Here is a 23601-nt window from a genome sequence, read left to right as displayed (position 1 = left end):
ATGTTGAATAAATTGCCTCGTCTGCGATCATAAAAGGAAAACCAGGCATTAGTCAACGAGCCTGTTTTTTATTGGTACAGGCGTGAGCGTAGTACTGAGCTGCGGAGAAGGTATTTGTAGTAGACGGTAGATTATATTGATGGATCGATGATGAAGATATTGGACTTTAGTTTTTTTTATTTCATTTGGTTTGGTTTACACTACTCTGCTAAAACACGTCATAGTTCCCCTGAAATCACCTCCAGGTTTTATTTAAAATAGAATACGTGAACCTTAACGTTATTATAAATGACATAGAAGTACCTATGAGGTACTTTCCTTACTTCTTGGACGGTAAGATCAGCAGTGGCTTCATGAAGAAAAGATAAAACTACGTAATGGCAAGAATCTATTGATACGAAACAAATCAAGATACAGGGTCAATGATACGATATATTGCAATACTACTAGAACAAGGATATGTTAGTGTAGTATTGTCGAGTACTTGACTCTGGTGTTGTAGAATTTACAGACCACATGACTCTTGACAAAGTTTTTAAACCAAAATATGTCCAAACATCAGCTTAATAAGCTGCTGGAGTCGACTGTATCCTCTCGTCCTCAGTCATCGCCAAGATCTGGCAGGATTTCATTGTTCCTTTAGCTGCAGAGGACTGCTGCCATCTAGTGGCCGGACATTTGATTGCAACAGAAAAAGGAACAAACATGATAATTATAAATAAAAAAATCGAATTATATTATTTTAAACAAACTTTCTTGAACTTTAATCAATAAAGTAACTATGGTAAATACAAAATACTTGAAGTAATGTTTACACTACTCTGCTAAAACCCATCATAGTTCTCCTGAAATCATCTCCAGGTTTTATTTAAGTTCTAATGGTTGAACACTAACATTATTATAAATTACATAGAAGTACCTCTGAGGTTCTATCCTTACTTCTGTTCCAACTTATCTTATTCTGCTCAATAAATTCTCGAATAACTACTTCATATCTTTGATTTTCTTGTTGTTTTTGTTTGAATCAACCTAGAGTTGCTACTTCTTATTCCATTCAGAAACCCTTAAATTGACGTTTTAAAATCCTAAACATACACAGTTACTGTGAAAGATTTAATTGACACCGTGAAATATAAAGGCCCAGAGCTTCGTGAAAGTTTGTTTTTATAGCAAGAATCATATCTTGCTTGTTAATTCTCACTAGACTAAACCAGACTAGTTAACAAGTCCAGTAAAGAACACATCATTGTTCTTGTCAACATATGCATCCATTCGTGACTGAAAAACAAGTTATTTTCCAGTAAGTCGGAACAAGAACGCGAGTCTTCGAAAGAACAAGGTGGCAAAACCTTCTCACCGCGTCGAGGCACTTAAGCCGAGCAGCAAGTGTTTGTAATCAAGTGTTCCCGCCACGGTGGTTATTTTCACAGTCTGAAGGAAACGCATGTTCTTACTGCTCTTTTTCTGGATCATTTGCTCCTTCAAATCATCCGTCTAATTTAATTAGCTTAAATTACAGTCTGTGTCATGTTCCATCACGGCCTCGTGACCGACGGACACAGAAGCTTTTGACACCAATCCTCAAAAAATCCAATCGCGACGCCTCGTATCGACAGTCGTGATGAGCTGCAGACGATCTCCACGTCTGATATTTCATTGTCTTTAATCGCGCTCGCGCCGCATGATTCCAGGATAATTGTTGCGCGAACCCAAACTTGGCTTTGCGAAGCTTAAACATGTACTTAGTGGCGTAACTCAGTGGAAGATGTTGACACAATGAAACCAAGTGTTTACTCCGCTTGAAATTACAGATCCAGTCGAGGAAAAGAGCAGGAGATGAAGGTGGAAGATTTGCAGCACAATGGAGTCCTGGAGATTTGTAGAACATAAATGAGATGTATAAAAATGGCTTTCGCATGCGACGCAATGAAACGTCGACTTGGCTCGCCGCGGAATTCCAGAGTCAATTTGGTGGAACGTCGGCTTAGGTCGAAAACGTGCGTCCGGGGCTTTGTTGAAATAAACAAAAGTCGCTCGATCTGAATTTTTTTCCTGGCAGACAAACGTTCCGTGTACTTGACTCTGGTGTTGTGATACTGTAGTAACAAGGATATATGTGTAGTATGGTCGAGTACTTGACTCTGGTGTTGTGATACTGTGGTAACAAGGATATATGTGTAGTATGGTTGAGTACTTGACTCTGGTGTTGTGATAGTGTAGTAACAAGTATATATGTGTAGTATTGTCGAGTACTTGACTCTGGTGTTGTGATACTGTAGTAACAAGGATATACAGTATGTGTAGTATGGTCGAGTACTTGACTCTGGTGTTGTGATACTGTAGTAACAAGGATATATGTGTAGTATGGTCGAGTACTTGACTCTGGTGTTGTGATACTGTGGTAACAAGGATATATGTGTAGTATGGTTGAGTACTTGACTCTGGTGTTGTGATAGTGTAGTAACAAGTATATATGTGTAGTATTGTCGAGTACTTGACTCTGGTGTTGTGATACTGTAGTAACAAGGATATACAGTATGTGTAGTATGGTCGAGTACTTGACTCTGGTGTTGTGATACTGTAGTAACAAGGATATATGTGTAGTATTGTCCAGTACTTGACTCTGGTGTTGTGATACTGTAGTAACAAGTATATATGTGTAGTATTGTCCAGTACTTGACTCTGGTGTTGTGATAGTGTAGTAACAAGGATATATGTGTAGTATTGTCCAGTACTTGACTCTGGTGTTGTGATACTGTAGTAACAAGTATATATGTGAAGTATGGTCCAGTACTTGACTCTGGTGTTGTGATAGTGTAGTAACAAGTATATATGTGTAGTATTGTCCAGTACTTGACTCTGGTGTTGTGATACTGTAGTAACAAGGATATATGTGTAGTATTGTCCAGTACTTGACTCTGGTGTTGTGATACTGTAGTAACAAGGATATATGTGTAGTATTGTCCAGTACTTGACTCTGGTGTTGTGATACTGTAGTAACAAGTATATATGTGTAGTATTGTCGAGTACTTGACTCTGGTGTTTTGATAGTGTAGTAACAAGGATATATGTGTAGTATTGTCCAGTACTTGACTCTGGTGTTGTGATACTGTAGTAACACGTATATATGTGAAGTATGGTCCAGTACTTGACTCTGGTCTTGTGATACTGTAGTAACAAGTATATATGTGTAGTATTGTCCAGTACTTGACTCTGGTGTTGTGATACTGTAGTAACAAGGATATATGTGTAGTATTGTCCAGTACTTGACTCTGGTGTTGTGATACTGTAGTAACAAGGATATATGTGTAGTATTGTCCAGTACTTGACTCTGGTGTTGTGATACTGTAGTAACAAGGATATATGTGTAGTATTGTCCAGTACTTGACTCTGGTGTTGTGATACTGTAGTAACAAGGATATATGTGTAGTATTGTCCAGTACTTGACTCTGGTGTTGTGATACTGTAGTAACAAGGATATATGTGTAGTATTGTCCAGTACTTGACTCTGGTGTTGTGATACTGTAGTAACAAGGATATATGTGTAGTATGGTCGAGTACTAGACCCTGGTGTTGTGATAGTGTAGTAACAAGTATATATGTGTAATATTGTCGAGTACTAGACCCTGGTGTTGTGATACTGTAGTAACAAGTATATAATGCGGGGACCTCGCCAACACAATGAAACGTCGACTTGGCTCGCCACGGAATTCCAAAGTCAATTTGGTGGAACGTCGGCTTAGGTCGAAAACGTGCGTCCGGGGCTTCGTTGAAATAAACAAAAGTCGCTCGATCTGGAATTTTTTTCCTGGCGGCCAAACGTTCCGTGTCGCTCCGACGGTGAAGTGACGTCCTCGCATTATCACAGTTTGCTTTTCGGCAGCCTCACCTTTAATCATCGTCCTCGGGGCGTCCACGCTCCGGAGGTCTTCCCGAGGCGGAAGAAAAACCACAGTGTTCCCCCTCGACATGCTGGCAGAAGTCCATCCTCTCTCCATGAATACATGAGCTGCTTTTGTGTCTGCGGCCCGGGATCAAGTTACCGGTCGCGGCTGCCTGTGTGTGTTTTAATGGAAACGCTGTGCAGGGCCATGTGGCGGTCCTGGATATATGTACATCCGTAATGCGATACTCGTGAGTTCCCCTAAGAGTAACCGTTTGCCTTATTAGGCCGTCGTCTCACGGAGCCGGACTCCGGTGTCCGGACTGGATACTGTATACAAGGCGGCGAGCGCCGTGATGGATGTTCTCCCCCCGGAGTCACGAGCCGTCAGGCCGTAAGTGCTCTGCCGAGATGAAATGCAGAACGTCTATTTATTATCTGCTGGCAGCGGCCGCTGAGGACACACTTGACCAGCGCCGCTTATATGAGACGCCATCATTTTCGCCGCCTCAGATGGATGCGTCCGCGGGGGTCGGAGGGCACGCGAGGCTCGGCTGATTAGCTGATGAGAGCGGGTGAGGTCATCGCGAGGACATTTTGTCATTGGCTCCCGGGGTCGTGCGGTCGACTCGATTTCTTCCCCGCGACAAAGTCGACTCTCTTGGTTCTAATTACATGTTTGAAAACCAGTTTAGATGGACTTGGACCTCAAGATATTGGAGGTTCAGCAGTGGCTTCATGAAGAAAAGATTCTAAAGATTTAGAACTAGGTACTGGCAGGAATCTGTTGTTACGATACTTATCACGATACATGGTCAACGGTACGATATATTGCAATACTGTTGGAACAAGGATATATTTGTAGTATAGTCAATTACTTGACTCTGGTGTTGTGATACTGTAGTAACAAGTATATATGTGTAGTATTGTGGAGTACTTGACTCTGGTGTTGTGATACTGTAGTAACCAGGATATATTTGTAGTATTGTGGAGTACTTGACTCTGGTGTTATGATACTGTAGTAACAAGTATATATGTGTATTATGGTCGAGTACTTGACTCAGGTGTTGTGATACTGTAGTAACCAGGATATATTTGTAGTATTGTGGAGTACTTGACTCTGGTGTTATGATACTGTAGTAACAAGTATATATGTGTATTATGGTCGAGTACTTGACTCAGGTGTTGTGATACTGTAGTAACCAGGATATATTTGTAGTATTGTGGAGTACTTGACTCTGGTGTTATGATACTGTAGTAACAAGTATATATGTGTAATATTGTCGAGTACTTGACTCTGGTGTTGTGATACTGTAGTAACAAGTATATATGTGTAATATTGTCGAGTACTTGACTCTGGTGTTGTGATACTGTAGTAACAAGTATATATTTGTAGTATGGTCGAGTACTTGACTCGGGTGTTGTGATAGTGTAGTAACCAGGATATATTTGTAGTATTGTGGAGTACTTGACTCTGGTCTTGTGATACTGTAGTAACAAGTATATATGTGTAATATTGTCGAGTACTTGACTCTGGTGTTGTGATACTGTAGTAACAAGTATATATGTGTAATATTGTCGAGTACTTGACTCTGGTGTTGTGATACTGTAGTAACAAGTATATATTTGTAGTATGGTCGAGTACTTGACTCGGGTGTTGTGATAGTGTAGTAACCAGGATATATTTGTAGTATTGTGGAGTACTTGACTCTGGTCTTGTGATACTGTAGTAACAAGTATATATGTGTAATATTGTCGAGTACTTGACTCTGGTGTTGTGATAGTGTAGAAACAAGGATATATGTGTAATATTGTCGAGTACTTGACTCTGGTGTTGTGATACTGTAGTAACAAGTATATATGTGTAATATTGTCGAGTACTTGACTCTGGTGTTGTGATAGTGTAGAAACAAGGATATATGTGTAGTATGGTCGAGTACTTGACTCTAGTGTTGTAGTATTTACGGACCACATGACTCTTGACGAAGTCGTAACTGCTTTCATTTTTTTTCAAACCTAAATATGTCCAAACATCAGCTTTAAAAGCTGCTGGAGTCACTGTATCCTCTCGTCCTCAGTCATAGCCTGGATTTCATTGTTCCTGTAGCTGTTGAGCTATATACGGTTAAACTGAAATATGATTTGAAAGCAGATTTAAAGACATAAATTAGCTATTCAAAGTTTTCAAGAAAAAATGTTATTAACCGATACAGTGCTGTCGGATATTGATACAATATCGTGAAATGCTTTTTTAATATTTTTGGCCCCTAGAGAACAGTATTATTATTCAGGGGAACATACATGTGCTGGAGAAGTTAGAAAGTCTGGGGCGACAGTTAAACTCCTTGACATTATTGTTATTATAATGTTTTGTCAAGTGTAATTATCTCATGAGTAGGAACAACATTTTTTCTAGTCATTAGGTCATAAAACACACCTAAATATCCTGAATTGTAAAATTATTGTGTGTTATGTATCGTTATTTTTAAATCTCTCAAAGAGGATAAAAATATAGAAAAACAGGAGAAAAATATTTTTGAATTAAACTAGACATTAAGAATAAATACAAAATAAAATCGTCAGAAACATTCTTATGATCAGTCTGATCAGTTCTACACTGAGGTCCTCATTAACACAGTCAAAGGGCCGCATGTGGTCCCCGGGCCCCACGTCTGCTCTAATGAATGGATTCACTTTGAGTCCAAATGTCTCAGGGTAAGAAAAGTCTGCGATATCCAAACACAATTCCCGTCATTCCAGAAAAAATACCGGCAGGCAGTGTCCATTAGAATCTTTTGACGGTAATCTCGAAAAAAAAAGGTCCGGTTCGAGCTCACGTTAGCGTCACTGATGAGTTTTCAAAGCTCGCACACTCGCCGGTGCAGGAGTTACGATCATGTGCTCTCGCAGTTTTCCAGCCGGTGGCTTTTTCCACGAGGAACATGTGCCGACGCGGGACTCGAGTCTTTATGACCGGGACTCTTGGGAGCCACTGAGCTGCTGGACGAGGCCCACGAGTGTGCTGTGCAGTCCTGCAGGGGACGAGCGAGGGGATCGCTGTCCATAAATCTCTCCCTGCAACCCCCCCCCCCCTCGATCCTGCCCACACCCTTTCACACTCCGGGCCTGCAGGACTTGCCAGACTTCCCTGACAGAGCTTTTTATCTTCAGCTTCTCTTAGCTTTACACTGACCTGCGGCAGCCTGAACTAATCTTAATGGCTGTTGGAGGACTGGAGTGGATCACGCCCCCCTGACCTCGCAGCCCGGACTAGAAAGGATGCGGAAAAGCTGGGGGTCAGCGGGCATGTAGAGGGGGCCACCCAGGCTGACACACATTTAACGTGTTTTCTCCAAGGTTGTTTACTTTAGCTTGTTAGCTGCAGAGCACGGAGCGGGGATTTCATCGTTTTCTTCCTGTGGCTCGGAAAGAAAAATGTTTTGCTCGATATTATCTGATTGTTCTGGTTTTGTTCTTGTGAGAACGAATGTCGCTGAAGCTCCGCCGAGCAACGATGTCTTTATTCTGAATCCTCGCATCAGAAAACCTAGTCTCAAATAAAACTTTTCTTTTGAAGGTCGTGGCTCATGGATTTTTTTCGTAAATCTTTCAGTTTCAATAGAAGAGATGTTCGATGGTTTCAGGGACGGATCCTGAAGTCATTTCATGTGGCCTTCGATCGCTCCGGATGAAATTCTAATTTACACTCAGAGCTATTTTTTTTTAAAAAATAAATGAAAAATATTTTCCAGTTGATAATAACAAATTCATCTGATGGTCGCTTCCTTCCTAACTTATAGTAGGTGTGAGTTAGTGATTTGTCCTAAATATACCTGTATCACTCAGTTACCAGTTCCTGGATGATCCTTTTTTCAATACCACTTTGATAAAAAAAAAATGTAAGAAAAAATAAATTACATTACACTTAGTGTATATATTACCAACTTTGGTATATTTCCTCTCCAAAGTTTTTTCTTATAGAAGAATAAACGACAAATAGTTTCCAGTGTAAAAGAACACTTGAGAAGTAACGCATTAATCTGATGCTTTTGTCATTATCAAGTTTTTACTCGGTAAACTAGTATCAAAAACACAACTCTCTTGACTCGCATGTAGTAAATGTTGAATCTTTCTCTCCAAGATGCAGTAAGTCCTTCATCATGACTATGTTTTGAACTTATTTCTTTATAAAGTTGCTCTGAAATCTGGGCGAACGAGAGGTTACGAGAGTCCATTATGACGTAATAATCACTCCTCCAGCCAGCTGTAATCACGCCCCGCTTTGTTTATGCAACGAGTCCCTTGGAGGTGGAGACTTCCGGGATTGATGACGCGCGGTGACAAAACCTCCATGTTTGACATATCACAGCAGAGTGGGCGTGGTTATAGAAAACAAGATTGCATCTCCAGAAAAACAAAGCGTTTTCAGTGGGCGGAGCTTAAGATCATTTTCTAATGTCAATATTTCAATGAAAAGAGAGTTTTTTACAAACACACACTGATGATACAATAGAGTCACGCATCACAACAACACACACTTAAATCCACACATTAATTTAACTTTAAATAAACAAGTTAAGGCTCGATTCATCTTTCCTGTAGTCAATAAAGTATACATTGAAGTTTCCGAAGATGTTAACAAACATGTTCTTCTCTCCTCAGCACCGTCCACCGTCTCCATCATGCACCAGGTCATGCGAACCGTGGACAGCATCACCCTCACCTGGTCCCAGCCGGACCAGCCCAACGGCATCATCCTGGACTACGAGCTCCAGTACTACGAGAAGGTATGAACTCTCACTGGAACACACACCACACCTCCCTCCAGAGCCGCCGCTGATCTACATAAGCATATGTTCCACATCGTCTCGTTAAATAAATGATGCCCCAAAATTCCATCTTTTTGAGTTCCCACTTAGAACGACACCACATGTTCTTCTGCCTAAAAGCAGGATCCAGGAGGAGGCGCGAGAGGCAGAAGTTCCTCGGAACTTGTGCTCCTTCTCTTTCAATTACATTCACGGTCAGTCAGAGGGAAAGGAAGCAGCGAGTCTCGGGCCCTACGGCGGGGCCGCCGGGGATTGATGCGCGGTGGCTTGTGGTCCAAACAACGGTCGCGCCGACTGTTGTAAAAATAGTATTCCACAGACGATCGACACTCTCGCAGCAACAAGAGAACACGGAGGATTTGAAGCCTCCGTAATCACACGATAGACGCGAAGACTTCCACTGCGAGGGAGTCGTCTCCGCTCTCGCCCGACACGTCCTCGCCGAGCTGTCAGGACGATTGTCACGGCGTCTGAGCGCGGCGTGGATCAGCAGGTTGAGTCGGAGTCGGAGCCTCTCAGACCTGTCAAGCGAAGCCGCCGCCGATCGTCAGGACGTCTCCAGAAAAGCCGCCTGACCCGAAACTGCCAGAAAATGTACTTTCTTAACGTCAGCTGCAGAAACACTCTGCCTGTCGTGGAGAACACACCTCCTGAAGTTTGTCTTCTGCCGTCGTACCAGCCTCACCACGAGTCTGAGAAGCGTATTGTGGTTCATTATTGAACGTACGGAGAGAACGAGGAACAGTGAACTGGACACGGACGATGACAAAACAGAAGAACTAGAGTAGAGGAAGAAAGTGGTGAACACGTTGAATGCAAAACTTATGATCCAACATCTTGTGAGTGTTTCTTCAACTAGTTTCCATCTTGCTGGTTAAAATATTTGAGTACATATGGTATTTTATAATCAACTATTTAAGTCATTAGATTTAAAAAATCTATATATTTTGGTTTCAAACTCAATCACAAGGCTCCAAAAAACCAACACTTATTGGACCCAAAATGTTCATATTCTGTACGTAAGTGTTTCTTCAAGTGTTTCTAGTTGCCATGTTGTCCGTATAGTTGTTTCTGGTTCTAAACGTTGAATCAATGCTAGTTATTACAATTATAATACATATGTCACATGGTATTTTAAAAAATCAACTATTATAGTCGTGTTGATCCAATTGATTTAGTTTAAAACGTCAAACTCAATCACACAAGGGGATAAAATATAATTTCAGTCCAAGTCGCAGGACCAAAGAAACGTATATTTAGTTTTATAAATTTGAAATTCATACTTTTGTTCGTTCTTTGAGTCTCGATTTATCTTAATTCTCTTCATTTGTTCTCCTTCACCAAACATATTCTTTTAATTTAACATGAGTTTGACACGTGTTTTTTTTAACACTTGTGTTATCTCTGGGTCAAGGTGACCCGGAGGCCTGAAAACAAACGTGTTTGAGGTATCCTTTGTGTTGCCTATGGATCAACAATCCTGATTTAGTTTACAAATGTTCAGAGTGATTCTTTGTTGCTCCTAAACGACTGATACTGTGGGTCAGAACCCTGCAAAATGTATTATTTTATCTATTACATGTTTTGTCATATTTTAAATAGTGAAGTGAATTATTTCTTGTATTGTTGTGTTTTCCTTCTGATCATTCTTGATTTCATCATTTTAAACATGAATTAAGATTTATTTTACTACACCTGAATTTTTTTATTTTTATAATATCAACACAAATTCAACCAAACATTTCCATCCTTTGTACGGAAAAATGTTAAAGAAAAACTTACAGTTTTTTCTGTGACAAAACATCTCCAGATCCTAGTCGTGTTGCGGTTACTATTTTAGTAGATAAAGTAATTTATAACAAAGTATTATATGCAATTGATACAATTTATTTTTTATATTTTAATACGGTAATGTGTCAAACTCAATCACACAAGAAGTCGAAATATTTTTTCTGTCTTAAGTAGCCAAAAATGTATTTGATTTTGATATTTTCGGCTTAATTTGTTTCAATGATCTCCATGTTTCTCCTTTTTTACCAAACATATAGACTTTAGACTTTCGACTTTCTTTTATTGTCCTTGAAACTGGCAACAAAATTCCGTGGCTTGGCAACTGTTCAAAAACACATCAATATTATAAAATATAATATAGACACAATATTCCTTTACTTCAATTATCATTTTAAAGAATAACATCTTTATAGGTCTCTGTGTCAACGTTAAGTTACTTTTGACTGAACTCGACTTGGTTCTGTAGCGAACGAATGATGCGTATCGTAAAGATTTAAACCCAGAAACACTTAGAGGAACTCAAGAGGTCAGAACTGTAAAAAAAGAGTATTATTTTATACTTAAAAAATGTTCATCATTTTTGCATCTGAACCCTAATCTTCGTTTTAAACTAAATTTTAGATTCGACGAATAACTTAATATTTCTTTAATTATACATAAAACATTTGTTCATAATATCAACACAAACATATTAACCTTAAATCTACTAAATCGTGTTCAAATATTTCACTCTCTGCCTCCAGGACAGCTCCGAGTTCAACTCCACCACCATCAGGAGTCGGACCAACACGGCGGTGGTCCGGGGCCTGAGGGCGGCCAGCATCTACGTGTTCCAGGTCCGGGCTCGCACCGTGGCCGGGTTCGGACGCTACGGTGGCAAAGTCTACTACCAGACCATGACCGAAGGTGAGAATTCAAGCGATGGCGCCCGGAGCACGCGGCGCCGTTAACACCTCGCGGGCCCGAGGCCGACGACACAGACCCGGGTTGAGACCGGGACAGCTGCGAGGAAAGTATTCCGGGTGTAGTAACGAACCCGATTATTGAGGCATTCTTCCTCGCGGAGTTGAAGGAATTCCTTATCTGCCGTCTGCGGTCGGTCCCGCTGAAGACGGAAAGTTGGGTAACGATCAGTCACGAGGGTTAATGTTAGAGCCACGTCCCGGGTTTTTCCCTCCGAACCTCTCATTTCCCTCCCAGTGCTCGGAGCCATCATTAGCCCGAGCGCTCGCACAAACATCTCCGACGCCGCCACACACACGGATCTCAGCAGGAAGACGAGTCACGACCGTAGACACCGAGAGACACCGAAGGGATTCTTTAACTCGTCGATGTTGAGTTGATCCGTAACACGATCTCTGTGCTCGGTAACCATTCGTTTCGGCTTGAAATAAACGCCATCAGCCGCGAGCGCGTCCTCGCTGATGAAGACGGACGAGTCACCAGAGTGGAAATTGTTAATGTAATGAAAGATTGCGGAAGGTTGACTTGTGAGCTCTAATTACCACCTTGCCATAAATCCCACGTTTAAAAAAAAAAATGGGATTCCAGCTGTTGGAGGCTTTTATCCAGATGTGAAAACTGCAGCTCGAATAAATGAGCAGCTGCAGATTATCAAGAAGACTTTATAATAAAATTTAAAAAAGTGTATCACAGAAGAACGGAGCGTCGTGAGAAGAATCTTGTCCGCTACGTTAGCATCGCTAGTCTTCGGGATTTACTCGTCTACGATCCTTTATTCATCTCTGGACATTTCCCCTAAAATAACGTTCAAATTCAGACGGATGGCGGCGAGAAACGTCTACCCAAGGATCTGCTGATCTGAATCATATGGTTTTGTCCGTCCATTAATATTATTGAAACGTCCCAGCTCTCCAGGGGAGCCGGTTGTTGGAGGGAAGGGTCACGAGTGAGGACACATGGAAACTACATCTGTGGATAATTAGGAGTTCATGGCGTGACATGTTTACACTGGAGTCTTAAGAAGAAGAATGTTCAACGACGATGAAGCTTCGCGAAGCTTCACGGACAGTGCTTTAGTTTCTAGAACCCTTTAGATGACTTCAGAAACGCATCAACGTCAGACCCGGTTGCAAAACCGCACCTAGGTACGAAGTACGATCTATAAGTTACAGAGTGAGTCTAAGTTTGGTCCTTGATGTCATGAAAACTTAATATTAACAATGTGAGACAAAACATGATCTAACAAGATTATAATTACATTTTACTAATGCTGTGTCTCACATACTTCTTTTAGTGCACTGGTGGTAAATATATATATATATTTATATATATATACTTTCATTTACAACGTCAACGTCACTGAGATGGAGCCATTTAGGGTACAAAGTGTCCATCGATCCATACTCAGTTTTGTGGGTGTTTTAGTGTCAATGTAGTGTGTATGGAGAACTTAATTTCGCATTGATGATAAGAAATATGACATTCAAACTTATACCGATACCTTAACTCAAATACCAGTTCCTGAAAAATCATTTTTTGAAACCAAAAATCAATATTCTAACAAAAACAAATGGGATAACACGTAGAGAAAAATTCCACTTGTTGTTTTCTTGCCCAAATTATAAAAACCCAAAAATCTAAAGTAAAAAAAAAAAAAAGACTTGTTAAAGTGACAAATGAATATGATTTTTCTTCTGCCGTCGCATCGGTTTTTCTGCAGGAAAACCTTCACATTATCAAGTTCTGATCCCACGTGGGTATCGACAGAATCAGAAAATCAATCAATGAAACGTTCATTTTGGGGGATTTTCTGTTCAACGCGAAATACCTTCAAACCTAAACAATAACCGTTAGTGGAGCTTCAACCATTGCAGTGCATGATGGGACATGAAGTGAAGTTTATAGCAGGAAGGTTTTAAATGTGGCAGCTTGGATTCTGTCCCAAAAAGGAAAAAAAAAAGGAAAAGTTATTGTATTGGTTTAAGTAATGACTTGAATTCATCCAATAATATCCCAATAAAAATCACACTTGTCGCTCGAAACCGAGGCGAGTGTCCTGCTCGAAATGAAACAACCCTTAATTAAAAAAGGTGTTTTATTCTCGCACGCTGTCTCGACTCGTAAAACTCCACTTTTTTAACGACATATTGTGCGGCTCTTTATTAAGAAAGTTTGCATTTATAAAACTGAACGGTGATGATTCCCGTAATGGACGGTAAGTGATATGAAAACACAGCAGACCTCAGGGGCCACGTTAGAAGATGCTAAATTAGAAACGGGCTCCCACTGACAGAAGCTTTCACAACATAATATAAAACCAAAAAGCTTGATTAGTGTGTTTTTATTGGCCGATCGTTTTGCAGCCGCGCCCGGGCGAGGGATTTGACGCCCGGCAGTAAGATATACGGGCGACGTGTGTTTATACTTCCCAGAAGCATGTCGGCTTCTGAGAGAGCGCCAACCTGTGTGTCCTCCATTATTAAAGAGCCGTGTATCATTTGTCTCGCTCAAAAAAAAAAAAAAAAGGGACTTGGCAGTGATTTCCTGCCTCTATTCACTCGCCGGGCTTCTCCTCCTTGGCTCGTCTGATGGGTTCTGGGTCTCGACCAAACAAGCTCTGTGTCCTCCGTCCTCCTTTATCTTCCACATCGTTTGTGACGAAAAGAAAAAAGTCTCTTCTCCTAAATGGGGCAACAGTTTTTTTTTTGCTAAATTTTCCATGGCTGCGTCATCATCCGAGCGTTTGAAAAGATCTCACTGAGAAAACAAAAAAACAAACATTGGTACTTTAATCGTTTTCGCATCACAATCGTATTCGGGTCAAATCATGGCTTCCGTTTCCGCGACAAGTCTTTTTCTTTCCGAGGGTCTTTGAAACCCACCGGTGGGACCAGCACCAACACACAAGTGCGGCCTCGCTTTTCCCGTTCGCTCACAAAAGCGGCACAAATTATCCGAACAATAGTGTTTCTCAGAAGCTGCTTCTCAACTGCTGCTCCCTAAAATATCTACTCGCAGTGAAGTTCCAGGAGGTGAAGAGAAAATGCCATTTTTATAGGATAAATTATAAAAAAAATACATGACATTTTAGATGGATAGACTTTATTAATCCCTTTCATAAAAACGACAACAAAGTGCAAATAAAAAAGAACAAAGGGCAAATTAAAAAAAAACATTAACAAGTAACGCAAAGAAAAGAATGCAAACTCAGAGTTACAAAGTCTTAATAGCACGAGAAATTAATAATTGGAATTACAATTGATTTCAGCAAATGTCAAGTAAATTTCCCTTCCATGCTTACAGAAAAAAATATTTTCTAGCTAATAAAATCTTATTTTCCACTTCCTTTTTAATAGTTTTTCTTCAGTGATATATACAAATCTTCTTTCTCGGGACACAAGACTGCTTCTGGCTAACGGTGTAATCGTCAGTTGAGGGTCAGAGGCTTCTGTGAAGAGAAGATAAACATAACATGAGGTTATCTGTTCAACTAGCCAACGCAATAAAGCCATAACATAAAGTAACATGATGGTAACTATGCTTTTTTTAGTACCCAAAGTGCTGTACAGTTAGTTACGCTTTAACCAAATGACACATATGATGGGAGTAGGCTGTGACGCAGCTCAACCGTCAGATACATGATAGATCACCTTCAGGAAACTGGCTTTCCAGTTACAGAGTTTCATTTAAAAAAACAAAGAAAAAAACAACAACTACAAAGTGCAAAAAAAGTGCAATTGATGACAAAGTGCAAGTATAAAGAACAAGGATAAAAGGAAATAACGCAAATAAACCCAGGAGCAGTGGTGTGTCTTGCTCAGGTACACAATCTGGGATCGAACCCCCACAACTTCTCCACGAACAAACTACTCCACAATCTAAACACCGATATACAATTTATCAACATTTCACGTTACTGACATCAACTGTTCATCTGCACTTTCGCTTTTTTTTTTCCACAAAAAAAAGTTTTTTCCCCCCCAAAAAAATACAGTGTAATATAAATTAAATTAAAAAAAGAAATGGCAGCAGTAATTATGTCCTTAGCACCGAAAGAAACTTGAAAAAGGAAACCCTGTGAGATCCCGGCGATGACTGAGGACGAGAGGATACAGTCGACTCCAGCAGCTTTTAAGGCTGATGTTTGGACATATTTGGGATTTTCAGTTATTTTCATTGAACTGAAAGAGTGACTGAAACAACCATAAGATGTCACTTAAATTCAGTGCTCCCTTAAAAAAACTGATTCAAGTTTGTGTAAAAACAATCAGTCCTGATCACAAAAGTCTAATGTTTCATATGAAACTGACCTTTTCAAGCCAGATCTGGTGTCTACAGTCTGAGTCTCTGTGCCAGGAAAGCTCTGGTCGGTCGTCCATATGTCCGTCTCTCGCCCACTGCTGCCTCCATATGCGGCGCCTCAGACGCTCGTCCATATGTCGCGGCGTATGTGTCGTCCTCATGCTGTCCATCGTGTCTCCGCAGAGGAATACAACACCAGCATCCAGGAGAGGCTGCCGCTCATCATCGGCTCGGCCGCCGCCGGACTGGTCTTCCTCATCGCCGTGGTCGTCATCGTCATCGTGTGCAACCGGTGAGTCAGTCCTGTCTCCAGAACCCCCCTCTCTCTCCGGGTCCTGAGCGCCCGCCAGGTCTAATACCCGACACCTAGTCCACGTGTTTGGACTCCATAAAGCTGATTAATGTTGTCGCGCCGCTGCGAGGTTCACTAATATTCCTTCGTAATCACTAGTAAAAGCTGCTTTAGAAGCTGAAAGAAATAACAATAAAAAGTTGCAAAACTTCCCAAAGTTCTGGAAGGTGGTGGACTGTCGGGGGGAAGTCTGGCACGGTGTCCGGGGTCCGGCAGCACCCGAGATTAAATGTGGGACTTGGCCCGCTACACAGTAAATCAATTGACAAAGTATATTAAACTCAAGGATCATGTTTTTCCTCCGGTGGACTTTATTCACCAGCCTTCAGTAACGACTGCTCTCTCACTCCGTCACACACTCCTGCTCGTGACGTGGTCTGTGGATCCAGGTCCACGTCTCAGGGATGTGGACTGACACCAGGGGTATTTATGTGAGGACGTGGCTCCGGGGACCAAAAGACTAACATGCTATTATGTTCTGAAAGATCGTGATATTGATCCTCGACGAGACGTTCCAGCGAGTGATGACATGTTTGTGTTTCTGCTGCCAGTTCCTCGTTCAGTAGAGTCCAGTAGAAACACCTTCACTTTGAAGGATTGATTTATTGAAGCTAAATACATGTTGTTAGAATAAACATGTATATTATATATGTCATATATGAGGGATTTATAGGTAACCAGACGAGTCGCTTAAACCAGGTTTAACTACGAAACTTTAGGGAAATTATTTTTCTATTTAAGATACACAAACAGATTTAATTACACAAGAAGAACTGGAAAAACAAAACTAAATAACTATTTTTCAAGGTCTAAAATCGAAAACGTACGCTCAAATATTTTTTTTACATTTGACTACGAGATTAAAGTTAAAATACTTTTATTACGAAATTAAAGAAGAAGGAAAATATTAATTAAATGATTGAAGTTGAAGGAAAATATTTATTAAATGAGTTTTTATTTTATTTTAATTATTTTCCTTTGACTTTAATCTCGTAATAAAGTATTTTATACAACTGTAATCTTTTAATACATTGTTTTCATACAACTTAAATCTCATACACATTTAATCTTGTAATAAATTTTTTTTTTTGGCTTTAATCTCGTTATTAAAGTATTTTTTCTAGACTTTAAGTTCAAAGAGAAATTTAAAAGTATTTTTTGAGTGGCCCTAATACTCGTAACAAACACGAACCTACAAAGATTATATTTAGTTTTTTTCTTCTTACAATTAACAAGATTCACTTTATTTTAAAAACTGTTTTTTTCCTTTTTTTTCGACGTCACGTCCACCTCAAGCAAGATTTTATTGGTAATTGACTTGTTTGTCTTCACTGCAGAACTTGCTTCTTGTTTTCTTTACAAATGTAATTATGAATTTATTATTTTATTTATTATATTATATTTATTATTATTTTAATTTAACACATTGTTTTACTTAAATGGCTAAACAAAAACTATATAACAGTTGGTTTTAATTGTTTAAAATTTGTTAATTAACCTTTTCCATCTGTTTTTTTAAGAACAAATTTAGTCAAAAACTAAAAATAATTTTCTGTAGTCGTTTGATTGTTTGTTTTCAATTTTAGATCTTTGAAAAAATGTTCATTTAGAAGTTTTGTTTTCCAGTATTCATGTGTAATTAAATGTAGTTATTAGACCCTGAAAACACTTTTTATTTGTAGTTAAACCTGGTCAACATTTTAAGTGACTCAAGCCCACGATATAAAGAAGAATCTTTCTCTAGTCAATCTCTCCGATATTTTAGTTTCCCACGACTCTCTCCATGATAGAGTCAAACGTCATCGCTTTTATTAAACCTGTGATTTGTGCGTTCACTGAAACACGGGTTGTGTGTCGGCGTGAAAATAGAGTCGTGACCCGGAGGTGAGTTCGGACGAGAAACAGTTTAAATGAAAGTAATGTTTTAGAACGAGAGGCGCTCCTGTCGTTCACCGGGCGCCACATGTACCGATCTGACCCGACCCGAGTCCGGACGCATCAATCTTTTCAAAACGAGAGGGGAAAAAATAAATAAAGTGTCCCCGGAGGCTCCGAGTGTGTGTTCAGAATCCTGGACCCGTCTGAAGCGTCTCCTGTCGTCCCGGAGCTTGAGTTCTTTGTCTGTCCCCCAGGAGGCGGGGCTTCGAGCGCGGCGACTCCGAATACACGGACAAGCTGCAGCACTACACCAGCGGCCACAGTGAGTAAACCGCACACCTGTCTCCATGACGACCATCTCGCAGCACCATCTTCTTCACTGCTGGCTCACACACACACACACCTGTCTCCATGACGACCGTTGCCCGGTGTCCTTGGCTCTGTCCCAGCCTCACCCCCCCGTCTGTTGTTGTTTGGCTCGACACACTTGTGGGACTCGTTTAAGCGAGTCCGGATCCGAGTGCGGTCGGTGCATCATCACATTATGTAGTTAACCAAATGCATTGTTGTGGAAATGGGTCAGTCTTCACTCACGCTTAACGCCATTAGCATGCTAATGCCAGATGAGTCACTTGGCCATTGTTGGAGCGCTTCTAAAGAAGTGTTGAATGGACGTGATTTCTCAATGATTCTCTCGCTCGCTGCGCGGCGACACCAGGCAGGGATTAGACCACAATGACGGCGGGAACAGAAGCGCCGGGAAGAAGCCCAGAAGCAATTTCCTCCCCACGTTTAAAAATATGAATAATCCATTATTGTTCAGGGACGAGACTTTGAAGTTCGTGACAGGATTCATTTGTGCATCCGGATGTTTAGGAATATTTATTTTAACTTTTTCAAATCCGGGATTACGGTTCCACAAAAGCATATTTTAGGAAAACGACGAAACGTTTCCCACTTAAAGGGCGTCCTGGCTGTCATTGGTACGTTCAAGAAAACACCCAAATATCTCTGACTAGCATAAACAAGCGCTGGAGTTGTTTTGCATTTGTAAAGAATTTCTTGTGCCATTACATCAAAATATGTCTTTTGAAACGTTCAGTCAACAACACAACATTGAGTTTTTTTGTAATTTTGTTGATAAGTGACGTAAAGAACCGAAATAAATGATCAGTTTTAAAGCAAAATACGATTGAATCCTTGAAGCCGCTGTTGACTTCGTAATAAAGTGATACACAAATGTTACGATACAGTTTGATACAATTATTTCGATACATTTGCATCCTTTTCCAAACTATTTTAAGGGACTCTGAATTCTATTCAATTCAGTATATTTAGATCATGATACTATTCCAACCGATATATTCAGCGCAGTATTAGATTTATTACGATATATTTCGATTTACTTGCTTTATATTCTAAATGATTATTTTAGGACACTGACTTTTAGTAACATATTGTCATTGTTTTACTCTCTTTTAGTTGTATTAATAGAACTAAAAAGCCCAAATATATCCAAACATAAACTTTAAAAAGTCGCTGGAGTCGACTGTATCCTCTCGTTCTCAGTAATTGTTGGGATCCTGCTGCAGGAAGGTTAATTGCGAAACAAAAATTAATAAACATTGTGATTTGTTTTGCACTTTAACTGTAAATAAATAAGAAATAAATCAAATTATTTAACTTTAAACTAACTGATTGAAAAATATGATTTGAAATTAAATTAAAAAAATAGATTTTGATACAGTAACTTGTATCAATTTCTTCTGCGCGACTTAACGCTTCTATCCGTTGTTAAAAAATACAACTTTCTCTTCATCTTCTTTAAAAACAATAAAGTCCAGGTCTGCGGGTGAAAACATCGGCCTCCTCGGGGTCCGACTTTCACTGCTGGTCCTGGTCCCGGTTTGATTTTCTCCAGACGTCTCCACATGTGTCCGCCACTTGTTCTCTGGTCCAGACTCTGCACGTATCTCGGGCACCGTTGAAAAAACCGCCCGGGGCAGATGTGAAGGTGAGAGGCAAGTAATCCGATTTAAAACCCGGGACACTTAAGTCTCCGAACACTTAAAGGGCACCCTAAGCCAATTTACCTGGCACCGGGGCCCCGTGGAGCCAATTCTCTTTTTTTTGGTCTGGAAGCAAAGCTCGGCGGATATAACATATATTTAATCATGGAATTAGAAGTGACGCGTCACCGCGACCGGCGTGTCCTTGTTCAGCGACGGCGAGCTCCGCCCTCGTCTTTAGGCTACGATATCGCTGACGTTTTTTCGCGCCACATTTGTAAGTAAGTAAGTAATATTTATTTATATAGCGCTTTTCCAGACCAGGGTCACAAAGCGCTTAAACAATCAAAACAATACACAAAAAAGTACATACTTTAAAGATCAAGATAATACTGAGAACAACACAGGAGTTCGAGAAATTCAAGGAAAAGCCTGAACAAATAGAAACGTCTTTAGATGTTTCTTAAAGGAGTCAGTAGATCATCAAGCGCAAAGAGAGAGCCTCGATTGGTGCCTCGATGTATGATTCAGGAGCACAAATATTACAGCCTCGCTCTGCTTCTTTCCAAGTGACTCCAGGAATGAAGATCTACATCGATCCGTTCACGTACGAGGATCCTAACGAGGCCGTGAGGGAGTTCGCCAAGGAGATCGACATATCGTGCGTGAAGATCGAGCAGGTCATCGGCGCCGGTGAGGAACACGACGGCGACGCGTAAACCGCGAGCTCGCTCTTGATATATCTTCTGGTTGGTCTCTCCAGGCGAGTTCGGCGAGGTGTGCAGCGGGAACCTGAGGCTCCCGGGCAAGAGGGAGATGTTCGTGGCCATCAAGACGCTGAAGTCCGGCTACACGGAGAAGCAGAGGCGGGACTTCCTGAGCGAGGCCAGCATCATGGGTCAGTTCGACCACCCCAACGTCATCCACCTGGAGGGGGTGGTGACCAAGAGCAGCCCCGTCATGATCATCACCGAGTTCATGGAGAACGGATCGCTGGACTCCTTCCTGAGGGTGAGTCATCGCGGAGTTCAGCGGCTGAGAATAAAGTCTTGAGTCCCGGATGACGGAGGATGAAGCCGGAGCTCGGAGTCTCTTTCTAAACCACCGTCTCTGTTCACCTACTTTACTGCCCGCCGACTAAAAACACCAGAGATTAGTCTTGATCTACGACAGAATGACTTCCTGCCGCCACTACATCTGCTGAATCTTATGTAACGGAGGGTAAAAAAAAACACCGGATTGAAAGAGCAGAGAAAATGACTTTTCTAGATCTTTCAGAATTACTCTCAGCAAGTTTTCATTTACTTTCTTTGCAAATGTCGGCGTAAAATCATTTTTTCGTGTGGAACAAAAGCAAAGTCGGCCAAACACACACGTCCTGTACTTCAGTACAGCAGCGAACTTCAGTATCTCGTTGTGTTTTGTTTCTCCCACGCATGAGAGTTCGAGGCTCTTAACCACAAGTTGGCTGGTGGCCCCCGAGAAGTCATGGGTTCGATCCCAGCTCCCGATGAGTTTGTGGCGATGTTTCCCCTGATGGTTAAACTGATAGTTACTCCCATCAGCGTGGGATTTTCCTGTGTGAACGAGTGACTTGGATAGAAACTCGCTTCATAAGGAAGAGCCTTAAGAGCTTGAAATGGTTCGTATTAAGTCCTTTTTTTCAAATCAAACACCAGTGGAAGTGATTTTGAAGAAACATCTGCAACATCTTCACGAAGCTACTGACATTATTCAGAATACGGAGGTCAGACTGACTGGACAAACTCACGGTCCTGAAGGACTTGAATATTAGCTTCACTTACTACACGATGAAGGTAGAAATCAAAAGTTTTTTACAAATAATCTTTCTTTATGAAACCAAAGTAAACTTTACGATACAGACGAGCAGTATTTGGATGTTTTTAAGTATCTTTTTGGACGAAGATGAAGACAAAGACAACTGAGCTCCAGTCGCTACATTAAAATGAACAAACATTTTTGTCTCTAACTCTAAAAAAGAACAGATTACTCTGAAAAGAATCCAACACTAGTCGACATGAGGGTGAGTAGAAAATGAAGGTTGAATTAAAAACTCTTCATCACCTGTAGGTAACACCTAGGTTTACCTCCTGAAATCCTCTGAGATCCCAGCAGTTACTGAGGACGAGAGGATACGGTCGACTCCAGTCACACCTTGACCACCATCATCTCAGGATCTTCTCGTGCTAACCTTGACCTTGACGTTAAAAAACAAGATCCAGATACTCAAAATACCAATAAAAACAAGTTAGAATCTACTTTTCGGAGTAAAAAAACTGCAGTAAAAAGTTCAACACGCGTCGTTCCATGATAAGTATCATCGCATCAGACGTGAAACGTGAGCGTCCTTCAAACGTCTTCGCCTCTCGCTGAACCCATCGCTCGCCGTCGCTCTCCGCGAACGAAGCGGCAACATCTGGCGCGAGCGAGCGCCGCGGTTCGACGCCTCTTTGATCCGCGCCTCCTTTTAAATTCACTCCACACTTTCTCACTCCGCCGCTGATTATCCTGTTACGTGTCTGCGGATGAGTTCAGGAGTCCAGGCTCTGGCAGCGGGAGCTTCGCAACATTCCTAATCAAACCCGAGTGAGATCACGGCAGGCCGGCCCGCGCTCGCAACAGGCGTTAATCACTGGAACACTTGGGCGGAATAATGATAAGATGTCGGTGGTTAGACGTGGGAAATGGGAAGTCTGAGAAGATGTCGCCGGACGTTTCATCATCGTCCGTCTCGGGGTGTTATCAGATCGCCCTGATTCGCAGAGAACGTGGTCTCGTCAGAGGTTAAACTTACGATTCCTTTCGTAGACGTACGATGACGTGATGGCGTTACAGGTCCACGAACTGGAGCAGATTCTTTCTTTCTTTCCAAAAATCTCAGCTCATCAAGATCACAGATCTTTAAGGATTAGTGCTACGATCAGAGGCGACTGTACGATCTGTGGTGATGCTGTAGGAACGAGGATCTGAAGGGCTTCGTTCAAACAATGACGGATGTGACGAGTACTGAACTCAAACAGAGGAATCTTCATTTGTGTTTCACAAGAGAAGAAACACAAGCAAAGTCAAGTGTTTTCATATTATTATTCAAGTTATTAATAGGTAATCAAAAGAATCAGAAGCCGGACATTGATATCATGAATAAGTGTATCGAAGGTTCTCGTTCATCCAGGTCAAGGTCATCCAGGAGGTTCAAAAAAGCGAGTCGACTGGACTGTGTAGAGTTTCTAGGACGACGTTTCAGCTCCTCATCCGAGAACCTTCTTCAGTTTCCAATGAGCTGAAACGTCGTCCTAGAAACTCTACACAGTCCAGTCGACTCGCTTTTGAACCTCTTGGATAAGTTTATCGATATTTTCTTAAACTTCTACTTACTAATTAAATGACACTTTAGTTCTTTACCAAGTGAAAGCAGAGAGATGTATACAATATTTTTAAAAAGGGTTGATGATGAAGTAGTTTCTTTTTATTCAAAGACCCCACGATGTGTCACTTCCTGCTCTATAATCTGTTGCTTTGAACAACTTTTATATCGTAGACTTGATGTCATTAAACTGAGCTCTGAAAAAATAA

General features: G+C 41.0%; 1 protein-coding gene across 4 annotated transcripts in view; it reads left to right on the top strand.

Moving 5' to 3' along the window:
• ephb2b (eph receptor B2b) overlaps positions 1-23601 on the top strand; it is a 174342-nt gene that overhangs the window by 137376 nt on the left and 13365 nt on the right. Inside the window, exons 6-11 of one of the 4 annotated variants that reach the window (XM_087800826.1) lie at positions 8546-8670; positions 11247-11409; positions 15952-16060; positions 18256-18320; positions 20587-20700; positions 20771-21018. In XM_087800826.1, the coding sequence (XP_087656952.1) occupies positions 8546-8670; positions 11247-11409; positions 15952-16060; positions 18256-18320; positions 20587-20700; positions 20771-21018 (824 nt within the window). Of the gene's footprint in view, positions 1-8545; positions 8671-11246; positions 11410-15951; positions 16061-18252; positions 18321-20577; positions 20701-20770; positions 21019-23601 lie in introns of all 4 variants that reach the window. The other 3 variants (XM_087800823.1, XM_087800825.1, XM_087800822.1) reach the window with 3 other exon arrangements.

The sequence above is a fragment of the Callionymus lyra genome, chromosome 10 (assembly GCF_982586985.1).
Source record: "Callionymus lyra chromosome 10, fCalLyr1.hap1.1, whole genome shotgun sequence".
NCBI lineage: Eukaryota > Metazoa > Chordata > Actinopteri > Syngnathiformes > Callionymidae > Callionymus > Callionymus lyra.
The sequence above is the reverse complement of the archived record's forward strand: the minus strand, read 5'-3'. Positions and strand labels throughout refer to the sequence as shown.